The sequence below is a fragment of the Hypanus sabinus genome, chromosome 10, assembly GCF_030144855.1.
Source record: "Hypanus sabinus isolate sHypSab1 chromosome 10, sHypSab1.hap1, whole genome shotgun sequence".
NCBI lineage: Eukaryota > Metazoa > Chordata > Chondrichthyes > Myliobatiformes > Dasyatidae > Hypanus > Hypanus sabinus.
Window position 1 is genome coordinate 12,094,098 of NC_082715.1, and position 13,102 is coordinate 12,107,199.

General features: G+C 42.9%; 1 protein-coding gene across 1 annotated transcript in view; it reads left to right on the forward strand.

The window, feature by feature from the left end:
* The window catches only part of LOC132400404 (trafficking protein particle complex subunit 3-like), a 74,269-nt gene that overhangs the window by 19,392 nt on the left and 41,775 nt on the right, over positions 1 to 13,102 (forward strand). The window contains exon 4 of the mRNA XM_059981345.1: positions 8,251 to 8,348. Coding sequence (XP_059837328.1) covers positions 8,251 to 8,348 — 98 coding nt within the window. The remainder of the gene's footprint in view (positions 1 to 8,250; positions 8,349 to 13,102) is intronic.

Here is a 13,102-nt window from a genome sequence, read left to right on the forward strand (position 1 = left end):
ACAAAGTGTCATTAGTGCAGGTATTTGAGTTCTTGTGTGTGCATGTGTGTGCTCACAGTTTCAGTCATTGTTCTGTGGGAGTGGTGTGATGGAGGCCACAGCTCTGGGGTAGAAGCTGTTCCTCAGTCTATTTGTTCTGGCTTTTAGTGTCCTGAACCTTCTGCTGGATGGCAGCGGGTCAAACAGGGAGTGGCCGGGGGTGTGGTGTCTCTGGTTATGCTGATTGCTTTCCTCCTGAGTCTGCTGGAGTAGATGGTGTCCAGTCCTGGGAACTCCATCTTGACAATTCACTGGGCCACGCGATTCTGTGGCACTGTTGGTCAGGATGGTTTCAATTGTGCTTCTGTAGAAGTTAAGCAACAGCTTTTGTGGGAGTTTGGCCTGTTTCAGCTTTCTAAGGAAAAGGAGTCTTTTTTTTTACAAGCTGCAAGGTGTTAGTGGTCCATGTCAGCTGTTTCGACAACGTAACTCCAAGGAACTTTAGGTTTTCAACACTTTCCACTACCTCTCCATGTATATGGAGGGGGTGTGTACTCTGTCCTTTGATCTCCTGAAGTCAATGATCATCTCTTTTGTTTTAGAAGTGTTAAGGACCAGGTCGTTGTCCTTACGCCAATCCATCAGATGATCCACTTCGAGCTTGTAGGCTGTTTCATCTTGGAGGTGTAGATGGGGGATGCAGTCATGTGTGAAGAGTGTGTAGAGCATAGGGCTCAGCACACAGCCCTGCGGGGTGCCTGTGTTTGAGATAAGAGTGGTGGAGGTGTGCTTACTAACTCTGACTTGCTGTGGTCAGTCTGTGAGAAAGTCCATGACCCAAGAGCACAGGGAGGAACCAAGGCCAAGAGTGTTCAGTTTGCTGACCAGTTTATGGGGGGTGATTGTGTTAAATGCAGAACTGAAGTCCACAAATAACATCCTCACATAACTGACCATCAGACCATAAGACATAGGAGCAGAATTAAGCCATCTGGCCTATTGAGTCTGTTCCATCATTCAATCATGGCTGATCCTTTTCTCTCTCCTCCTGAACCCCAGTTCCTGGCCTTCTCCCCATAACCTTTGATGCCATGTCCAACCAAGAACCTATCAATCTCTGCCTTAAGTACACACAACAATCTGGCCTCCACAGCTGAATGTGAGAACAAATTCCACAAATTCACCAACCTTTGATGAAAGTAATTTCTCTGCATCTCTGTTTTGAAAGGGAGCCCCTCTATCCTGAGGCTGTGCCCTCTTGTCCGAGACTCTCGCACCATGGGAAACATCCTTTCCACATCTACCCTGTCTAGGCCTTTCAACATTCGAAATGTTTCAATGAGATCCTCCCTCATCCTTTTGAATTCCACTGTATAGATCTCCTAGTAGGCTCAATGACTAACAGCTCTAAAAAGTCATCTCTTAGGCATTTAACAAACTCACTCTCTTGAGATCCATTACCAACCTAATTTTCCCAATCAACCTGCATGTTAAAATCTTCCATGACTACCATAAGATTTCCCTTTTGACTCACCATTTCTATTTCATGTTGTAATCTGTGGTCCACCTCCCAGCCACTATTGAGAGGCCTGTATCTAATTGCCATCAACATCCTTTTTCCCTTGCAGTTTCATAACTCAACCCACAAGTATTCAACACCTATTGATCCTATGTCATATCTTTCTACTGATTTGATGCCATTCGTTACCACTGGAGCTACTCCACTCCATTTGCCTACCTTCCCATCCCTCCGATACAACATGTAACCTTGGACATTCAGAACCCAACCACAACCATCCTTCAACCACAATTCAGTGATGGCCGCAACATCATATCTGGCAATCTGGAATATTGCAACAAGATCAAGATTATTAGTAATACTACATATATTTAGATACAACACCTTGAATACCACATTTGTTATCATTTTTGATTCTGCACCCGTAATGATCTGATGCTCACCCTGTTGGCTGTTTACCTGCCTGCCCTTCCTGACAGTTTGACTGCAAGCTATATTTACTTTTTTTTACCATCCGTCCTATCCTGAGTCCCATCACTCCTGTTCCCACACCCCTGCCAAATTAGTTTAAATACTCCCCAACAGCTATTTCTCCTCTATTCTGAAGTGTGTCCTCTGGTCTTAAACTCTTCCACCATTGGAACCATCCTCTCCACATCCACTCTCACAAGGCCTTTCACCATTTTACAGGTGTAACACTTACCCAACAGGCTGGTATATGTCTAGGGGAAAAAGGGATCCAGCCACTCTCCAACCCACCTCCCGTACACGCAGGTGCTGTGAGAATCGAGTTTACACCTCGAGCCCGCCAACAGTATCAAATCCACAACAAATACCGTTATGAAATACACTTTAAAGAGTTTGCTAAAATTAAAAAGAGTAGTAAGCAATACAATATATATACACAAGGAAAAAAAAACAAAAGGCGCCACTTATCAAAGTTCAGTCTGTTTAGTGCACTCGTTGGAGCTCAATCAACGAACCAATCGACCCATCCGGCCGTCGCACCTGGGACCACCCCGGTGGTCTTACGAGTAGTCCAGCACACGTCCACCTTCTTCAGTGTCTTCCTCGGCCTCTCCCAAAAAACCCGCGAAAACCCCTCCCCCAAGTTCCCAGCATCACAAGACACAATGACATTCCCCATTGATTAACAAATGAATACAATTACCATATCAGCCATTCTAAAGTGAAACAACGGCTAGAGAAACACTTATCCGACAAAGAAACATTCCTACTTGTAACAAACCAAAGAGGCCATTTTGAGTAACATACCCAGGACATTGTACACAGGTTTCAATGAGGTCACCCTCATTCTTCTGAATTCCAGTGAATACAGGCCCACTGCCATCAAATGTTCTTCATGTGACAAGCCATTCAATCTTAGAGTTATTTTCATGAGCCTCCTTTGAAATCTCTTCAGTTTCAGCACATCCTTTCCAAGATTAAGGGCCCAAAACTGCTCTCAATACTCCAAGTGAGGCTTCACCAGTTCTTTAGAAATTTCAACCTTACATCCTTGCTTTTATATTCTCATCCTCTTGAAATGAAGACTAACATTGCATTTACCTTCCTCATCACAGACTTAACCTGTAAATTAACCTTTAGGGAACCCTGCACAATGATTCCCAAGTCCCTTTGTATCTCAGTTTTTTTGTATTTTCTCTCCATTTAGAAAATGGTCAACCCTTTCGTTTCTTCCACCAAAGTGCATGACCATACATTTCCTGACTTTGTATTTTATCTGCTATTTTTCACCCAGTCTCTTCATCTGTCTAAGTCCTTCTGCAGCCTCTCTACTTCCTCAAAATGACCCAACCCTCTACCTACCTTCATAAAGTCTACAAACTTTGCAGTAAACTATCAATCCCATCATCCAAATCATTGATGTATAACATAAAAAGAATGGGTCCCAGCACAGACCCCTGTGGAACACCAATAGTCACCAGCAGCCAATCAGAAAAGGCTCCATTTATTCCCACTTTTTGCCTCCTGCCAATCAGGCACTGCTTTGTCCATGCTAGAATCTTTCCTGTAATAGCATGGGCTCATAGCTTGTTAACCAACCTCATGTGAGGCTTGTTCAGATGTCAAGGACCTTCTGAAAATCTAAGCACACAACACTCACTGATTCTCCTTTGTCTATCCTGCTTATTATTTCTTCAAAGAATTCCAACAGGTTTGTCAGACAATAATTATTCTTGAAGAAACCATGCTGACTATGGCCTATTTTATCATGTGCCTCCAAGTACCTTGAGACCTCATCTTTGATAACTGACTCTAACACCTTCCCAACCACTGACTAACTGGTCAGAATAACTGGCCTCTGGTTTCCTTTCTTCTGCCTCTTTCCCTTCTTGAAGAGTGGAGTGACATTTGCAATTTCCCAGTCTTCAAGAGCCATTCCAGAATCTAGTGATACTTGAAAGAACATTACTAATGCCTCCTTAATCTCTTCAGCCACATCATTCAGAACTCTGGGGTGTACACCATCTAGTCCCGGTGACTTATCTACCTTCAGAGTTCTCAGTTTCACAAGAATCTTCTCTCTAGTAATAGTAATTTTCCTGTCCTGATGAAGGATCTTGGCCCTAAACTTCAGCTGATTATTCACTTCCCTCCATGGATGCTGCCTGTCCTGCTGAGTAGCTCCAGCTTTTTAATTTGCCTATTTATTTACTTACTGGCATAGATAACGTGCAATCAGCAAAGATAGCAAGCAATCAGACTGTCAGGAAGGGCAGCTGATAGGACATAATTGCAGCCAGCAGGGTGAGTATCAGCGCATTAGGGAGGCAGAATCAAAAGGGTAGCAAATTCAGTATTCAAAGTGTTAGATCTCAATGCATGGAGTATAAGAAATAAGGTGGATGATCTTATGGCACTATTACAGATTGTCAGGTATGATGTTGTGGCCATCACTGAATCATAGCTGTAGATGGTTGTAGTTGGGAGCTGAATGTCCATGTTACATTGGAGGGATAGGAAGGTAGGCTGAGAGGGTGGTGCTGCACTTCTGGTATAGAATGGCATCAAATCAGTAGAAGGATATGACATTGGATTGGAAGATGTTGAATCCTTGTGGGTTGATTTAAGAAACTGCAAAGGTAAAAGGACCCTGATGGCAGTTATGTATAGGCCTCCCAACAGAAGCTGGGATGTGGACCACAGATAAGACCATAAGACCATAAGATGTAAGAGCGGAATAGTCCATTCAGCCCATCGAGTCTGCTTCATCGTTTCATCATGACTGATCCCAGTTCTCATTCAGCCCCATACACTGCCCTTTACCATGTCCCTTGAGATCCCAAACAATCAGGAATCTATCAACTTCCACTTTGAATATACCCAGGGACTTGGCCTCCATCACAGTTTGTGACACAGCATTCCACAGATCCACCAATCATTTGCAAAAAATGTCTTCCTTACCTCTGCTCTGAAAGGTCACCCCCTCAAATCTGAGTGTGTGTCCTCTTGTTCTGGATAACCCCACCATAGGAAACATCTTCTCCACATCCACTTTATCTAGACTTTTCAAGATTTGGTAACATTCAATGAGATCACCCTATGTTCTTCTAAATTCCAGTGAGTCCAGGCCCAAAGCTGCCAAACACTCCTCATATGTTAATCCCTTCATTCCTGGAATCATCCTCATGAACCTCCTCTGGACTCTCTCCAATGACAATACATCATTTCTGAGATATGGGGCCAGAACTGTTTACAATACTCCAAGTGCAGCCTGGCTAGTATCTTATAAAACCTCAGGATTATCTCCTTGTTTTTATACTTTATTCCCTTTGAAATAAATGCCAACATTGCACTTGCCTTCTTAACCTATAAATCAAACTTCTGGGAGTCTTGCACAAGGACTCCTAAGTGCCTCTGCATCTCTAATGTTTGAACCTTCTCCCCATTTAGATAATAGTCCGCACTATTGTTCCTTTTACCAAAATGCATTATCATACATTTCCCAACACTGCATTCCATCTGTCACTTTTTTTGCCCATTCTTCCAATTTGTCCATGTCCTGCTACAATTGCATTGCTTCCTCAGCACTACCTATCCCTCCACGTGTCATCGTATCATCCATAAATTTTCCTACAAAGCCATCAATTCCACTATCTAAATCATTGACAAACAACCTGAAAATTAGCGGTCCCAATACTGACCCCTGAGGAACACCACTAGTCACTGGCAGCCAACCAGAAAAGGCCCCCTTTGTTCCCACTCGCTGCCTCCTACCTGTCAGCCATTCCTCCATCCATGTCCGTACCTTTCCCATAATGCCATGGGATTTGTTCATGTTAAGTAGCCTCCCGTGTGGCACCTTATCAAATGCCTTCTGCAAATCCAAGCAACTGACAACCACTGCCTCTCCTTTGTCCACCCTACTTGTTACTTCCTCCAAGAACTCTAACAGATTTGACAGGCAAGATTTCCCTTTACAGAAACCATGCTGACATGTACTTATTTTATCATTAGTCTCCAAGAACCCCAAAACTTCGTCCTCAACAATGGACTCCAAAACTTTCCCAACCACTGAAGTTAGGCTAACCAGCCTACAATTTCCTTTCTTTTGCCTTCCCCCCTTCTTAAAGAGTGGAATGACATTTGCAGTCTTCCGGTCCTCCAGGACCATTCCAGAATCAAGTGATTCTTGAAAGATCATCACCATTGCATCCTCTCTCAGGATGCTGGAATGTCTGGTCCAGGTGACTTATCCACCTTAAGACCTTTGAGTTTGCTTAGCAATTTTTCCTTTGTGTGTTAGCGCATGGCCGAGTGGATAAGGCATCGGTCTAGTAATCTAAAGGTCACTGGTTCAAGCCTCAGCTAAGGCAGTGTGTTATGAGCAAGGCACTTAACAACACATTGAGCAAGACACTTAACAACACATTGCTCTGCGACAACACCAGTGCCAAGCTGCTTGGGTCCTAGTGCCCTTCCCTTGGACAACATCGGTGGCATGGAGAGGGGAAGGCCTGCAGCTTGGGCAACTGCCAGCCTCCCATACAACCCTCCCCAGGCCTGCGCCCTGGAAACTCCAGGCGCAGATCCATGGTCTCACTAATGGATGCCTATATATATTTTCCTTTGTAATAGCAATGGCACTTACTCCTGCACCCTGACACTCACAGACATCTGGCACACTGCTAGTGTCTACCATAGTAAAGAGTGAAACAAAGTACTTTTTAAATTCATTTATTTCTTTGTCCCCTATTAGAATAATGGCCATAATAGATCAATGAAAGACCACACCAAATGCGCATTCAACCAGTGTGCAAAAGACAATAAGGTGGTCAAATACAAAAAGAAATAACTAATAACAATAATAAATAAATATTGAGAACATGATTTGAAGAACCCTTGAAAGTGAATCCATAGGCTGTGGGAACATTTCACTGATGAGGTAAGTGAAGTTGAGTGAAATTATCCCCACTGGTTCAAGAGCCTGATGGCTGAGGGGTGATAACTGTTCCTGAACCTAGTTGTGTGAGTCCTGAGGCTCTTGTACCTTCTTCCTGATGGCAGCAATGAGGAGAGTGCATGACGTAGGTGGTGGGGATCTCTGATGATGAATGCTGCTTTCCTGTGACAATGCTCTTTGTAGATGTGCTCAGTGATGGAGAGAATTTTACCTGTGATGGACTGGGCCTTATTCATTACTTATTGTGGGATTTTCCATCATTCAAGAGCATTAGTGTTTCCATACCAGGCTGCGACACAGGGAATTGATTTATTTTTAAATTGTTTTTCTTCAATTTAATATTTCTGATTAATAAATATTTTTATGTTTAATGTAATAACCAGCAACATGAATAGTTTCTAAATATCTCAAAATGATCATTGAAAAGTATTAAATTGGTGAGGTACGTTGACGGATGACAGAATTCTATCCTTGGATTTGCATTTTGACAAATCCCACCAGGGACGATCGGGGGGGGTGGGTGGGGGAGGGTGTTGGGCAGAATCATATTCCTGAAACTGAGTTACTGCAGAGGCCAAGTAACATCGAGCTGGACTATTCCCAGATCAGGAGGCCCCATCCATCTGTAACCAGTTAGTATAGGCGTGTGTGCCCAGTCTGGGCAAAGGGCCACTTCCAGCATAGATAGTCAGAGACTTTTCCCCCATGGTTGGAAACGGCTAACACAAGGAGGTATAATATATGATTGGAGGAAAGTGTAGGGAGGATTTCAGATCTTGATGAATTCCAGGAGGGATGTGGAATGCATTGTCAGAGGTCGTGGGAGAGTCAGACACATTAAGGATTTTAACACATAGATGATAGAAAAATGGAGGGGTATGTGGGAGGGAAGGGTTAAATTGATCTTAGAGTAGGCTAAAAGGTCAGCACAATACAGTGGGCTGAAGGGCCTGTTCTAGGCAGTAATGTTCTGTAGGATGGTGGTGAATCTCTAAGAACCAAAGAAATGTGAGCCAATAAAACTCAAGGTCAACTGAAGGGATAGCCAATCAGGACCGAGCCAAGCAAACAGGGGTCTATATACACATCAGCACTCACAGAGAGAAACACCAACAACTGTGCACTGAGGATGTCATCTTGACTAGTGAGGAAACATCTGCACGCTAACTGCAGAGCTCAGCAAACACCGATGTTCTATGTTCTAGATAGGCGAGCCTTATTTAATTTGTAATGCATTGAGGAATTAGACTAAATCATTTACAAAAATAGTAAACTAATTATTTCTATCAAAATGTTAGTTTGCTAAACTGTTCTTAATCTGCAGGGCATCGAGCTTGTTATACTCACATATGGAACTGTTGTACAACAACTGTGCAAAGACTTTGAAAATGATGAAGATATCAATAAAGAACTCGATAAAATGTAAGTAACACAGGACTGTAAGAAATTATCAGAGCAAGATAGATGATATGTTTTATTTTATAAGATCAATTCATCTAGGATAGGACTGTTTTAGAATTTACTCTCAGTGGCTACTATATTACCTGTATACCTGCTCGCTAATGCAAATATCTAATCAGCCAATCTTGTGGCAGCAACATGGTCAAGAGGTTCAGTTGTTGTACAGACTAAATATCAGAATGGGAAAGAAGTGTGATCTAAGTGACTTTGACCATGGAATGCTTGTAGGTGCCAGATGGGGTGGTTTGAGTATCTCAGAAACTGCTGATCTCCTGGGATTTTTCACACACAATAAGTTTGCAGAGAATGGTGCAAAAAAAATCTAGTGAGTGGCAATCCTGTGGGTGAAAATGTCTTGTACATGAGAGAGGTCAGAAAAGAACGGCCAGACTAGTTCAAGCTGACAGAAAGGTGACAGTAACTCGAATAACTATATATTACAAGCAGAGGTGTGCAGAAAAGCATATTTGAATGCACAACACATCAGATCTTGAAGTGGTTGGGCTACAGCAGCAGAAGACCATGAAGGTGGCCACTTTATTATGTACAGAATTCTTTGAGGATAGACAAAGGAGAGTCAGAGGATGTTATTTATTTGAACTTTCAGAAGGCCTTTGACAAGGTGTCACACGAGTCTGCTTAACAAGACAAGAGTCAATGATATTAAAATAAATGTACTAGCATGGATAGAAGGTTGGCTGATTGGCAGAAGGCAAAGAGTGGAAACAAAGGGGGCCTTTTCTGGTTGGTTCCTACAGTGGTGTTCCACAGAGGTCTGTGTTGGGACGACTAATTTTCATATTGTAAGTCAATGAAGGAATTGGTGGCTTTGTAGCCAAGGTATGTAGAAGGGCAGGTAGTGTTTAGGAAGCAGGGTGTCTGCACTAGGATTTAGGCAGATTGGGGAAGTGAAGAAAGAAATGGCAGATGGATTATAATGTAGGGAAGTGTATGGCAATACATTTTGGTGGAAGGAACAGAGGTGTAGACTATTTTTTAAGTGGGAGAAAATTTGAAAATCAGCAACGTAAAGGGACTTGGGAGACTTCATGCAGGATTCCCTAAAGGTTAATTTGCAGGTTGAGTCAGTGGCAAATACGATGTTAGCATTCATTTCAAGAAGACTAGAATACAACAAAGGCTTGAGATGTGTCTGTTTTAATGCAAGGAGTGTTGTGAACAAAGCGGATGAGCTTAGAGCGTGGATCAGCACTTGGAGATATGATTTGGTGGCCATTACAGAGACTTGGATGGCTCAGGGACAGGAATGGTTACTTCAAGTGCCGGGTTTAGATGTTTCGGAAAGGACAGGAAGTGAGGCAAAAGAGGTGGGGGCGTGGCACTGTTGATCAGAGGTAGTATCATGGCTGTGGACGTCATGGATTGTCTACCGAGTCTCTGTGGGTGGAGGTTAGGAACAGGAAGGGGTCAATAACTTTACTGGGTGTTTTTTATAGGCCAACCAATAGTAACAGGGATATTGCTGAGCAGATAGGGAAACAGATCCTGGAAAGGTGTAATAATAACAGAGTTGTCATGATGGGAGATTTTAATTTCCCAAATATCGATTGGCATCTCCCTAGAGCAAGGGGTTTAGATGGGGTGGAGTTTGATAGGTGCGTTCAGGAAGGTTTCTTGACACAGTATGTAGATAAGCCTACAAGAGGAGAGGCTGTACTTGATCTGGTATTGGGAAATGAACCTGGTCAGGTGTCAGATCTCTCAGTGGGAGAGCATTTTGGAGACAGTTATCATAATTCTATCTCCTTTCAAAAACCATTGGAGAAAGATAGGTACAGATAAGTTAGAAAAGCACTTAATTGGAGTAAGGGAAATTATGAGGCTATCAGGCAGGAAATTGGAAGCTTAAATTGGAAACAGATGTTCTCAGGTGTTACGTACCTATGACACGTGACAGTGGTACCCTTGTCCCGTGACTGGGGTTGAAGTTATACAGGACTTGAGGTAATGGTCTTGTGATGGTGGAATGATATCATTTTCCTGCCAGTAGAGGTCATGTGACAGGTTTTTTTTACAGGGTATAAAAGGAGGACCCCTCCCTGTGAGGAGGGGCAGTTCGTGGCTGGTTTTGCCATGTTGACTTCATGCCACTGCGTGATTTAATGTTATGACGCAGTTTAGTTGAAGGATGAAGTTTTATTTAATGCCTAAAGTTTAAAAGATCATTGCCAGCAGTTTCTTCATAATACTGCTAGTTGAGATTCAGTGGAGAGTGAAGATCGGAGTTTGGGAGTTAAAAGATTGAGGAGAATCGATCTCGACGGCGAAACAGGTTTGACCTTGTTTGATCCTCATTCGGAAGGAATTTGTTGACTGTTCTTGTGTTAATCCCTGTGAATAGCAGAAAGAATTGGGAACAGTGTTATAAAGGAAAGGTCAGTGCCTTTAAGCCGTACATTTCATCTCCGTAAAATTCTTCGTGGGAAAAGTTCGATTTGGGAACCGAAGCAACACGACGTGAAAGAGAATTTAAATCATCTTAAAAAGTCTCTCCCTTAAATGGACTGTGAGCATTTTGAACTTTTGCAATACTACTTTGAAGAACTGTTTTTGCAACATCGCTTTAAGAACTGTTTAAGCTTCATTGCTTTAAGAACTGTTTAAGCTGCCACACAGCAGCTGATTTCCGGTTACGTGAGTGGTTTGTTTACTTTTGGGGGGTTTGTTTTCAGTGTTTAATAAATGTGTTATTTGTTATATAAACACCTGCCCAACTCATATGTTTATTGTTGCTTGAATCCATAACACAGGGAAAAGTATGAAAGAAATGTAGCAAATGTTCAGGGGATAGTTCCATGGAGTTCTGCATAGGTACATTCCAATGAAACAGGGAAGTTATAGTAGGGTACAGGAACCATGGTGTACAAAGGCTGTAATAAATCTAGTCAAGAAGAAAAGAAAAGCTTACAAAAGGTTCAGAGAGCTAGGTAATGTTAGAGATCCAGAAGATTATAAGGATGATAGGAAGGAGCTTAAGAAGGAAATTAGGAGAGCCAGAAGGGGCCATGAGAAGGCCTTGACGGGCAGGATTAAGGAAAACCCCAAGGCATTAATTAAGTATGTGAAGTGCAGGAGGATAAGACGTGAAAGAATAGGACCTATCAAGTGTGACAGTGGTAAACTGTGTATGGAACCAGAGGAAATAGCAGAAGTGCTTAATGAATACTTTACTTCAGTATTCACTATGGAAAAGGATCTTGGTGATTGTAGTGATGACTTGCAGTGGATTGAAAAGCTTGAGCATGTAGATATCAAGAAAGAGGATGTGCTGGAGCTTTTGGAAAGTAGCAAGTTGGATAAGTCGCCGGGACCGGATGAGATGTACCCCAGGCTACAGTGGGAGGTGAGGGAGGAGATTGCTGAACCTCTGGCAATGATCTTTGCATCATCAATGTGGACGGGAGAGGTTCCAGAAAATTGGAGGGTTTTGGATGTTATTCCTTTATTCAAGAAAGGGAGTAGAGATAGCCCAGGAAATTATAGACCAGTGAGTCTTACTTCTGTGGTTGGTAAGTTGATGGAGAAGATCCTGAAAGGCAGGATTTATGAACATTTGGAGAGGTATAATATGATTAGGAATAGTCAGCATGGCTTTGTCAAAGGCAGGTCGTGCCTTATGAGCCTGATTGAATTTTTTGAGGATGTGACTAAACACATTGATGAAGGAAGAGCAGTAGATGTAGTGTATATGGGTTTCTGCAAGGCATTTGACAAGGTACCCATGCAAGGCTTATTGAGGAAGTGAGGAGGTATGGGATCCAAGGGGACATTGCTTTGTGGATCCAGGACTGGCTTGTCCACAGAAAGCAGAGTTGTTGTAGATGGGTCATATTCTGCATAGAGGTTGGTCACCAGTGGTGTGCCTCAAGGATCTGTTCTGGGACCCCTACTCTTCATGATCTTTATAAATGGATGAGGAAGTGGAGGGATGAGTTAGTAAGTTTGCTGATGACACAAAGGTTGGAGGTGTTGTGGATAGTGTGGAGGGCTATCAGAGGTTACAGCGGGACATTGATAGGATGCAAAACTGGGCTGAGAACTGGCAGATAGATTTCAACCCAGTTAAGTGTGAAGCTGTTTATTTTGGTAGGCCAAATATGATTGCAAAATTTAGTATTAATGGGAAGTCTTTTGGCAGTGTGGAGGATCAGAAGGATCTTGGAGTCCGAGTCCATAGGACGCTCAAAGCATCTGTGCAGGTTGACTCTGTGGTTAAGGCTTATGGTGTATTGGCCTTCATCAATCGTAGAATTGAATTTAGGAGCTGAGAGGTAATATTGCAGCTATATAGGACCCTGGTCAGACCCCACTTGGAGTACGGTGCTCAGTTCTGGTCCCCTCACTACAGGAAGGATGTGGAAGCCATAGAAAGGGTGCAGAGGAGATTTACAAGGATGTTGCCTGGATAGGGGAGCATGCCTTATAAGTATAGGTTGCGTTGCTCCTTGGAGCGAAAGAGGATGAGAGGTGACCTGATAGAGGTGTACAAAATGATGAGAAGCATTGATCATGTGGATAGTCAGAGGCTTTTTCCCAGGACTGAAATGGTTGCCACAAGAGGACACAGGTTTAAGGTGCTGGGGAGTAGGTACAGAGGAGATGTCGGGGGTAAGTTTTTTACTCCAGAAAGTGGTGAGTGCGTGGAATGGGCTGCCTGCAATGGTGGTGGAGGTGGATACGATAAGGTCTTTTAA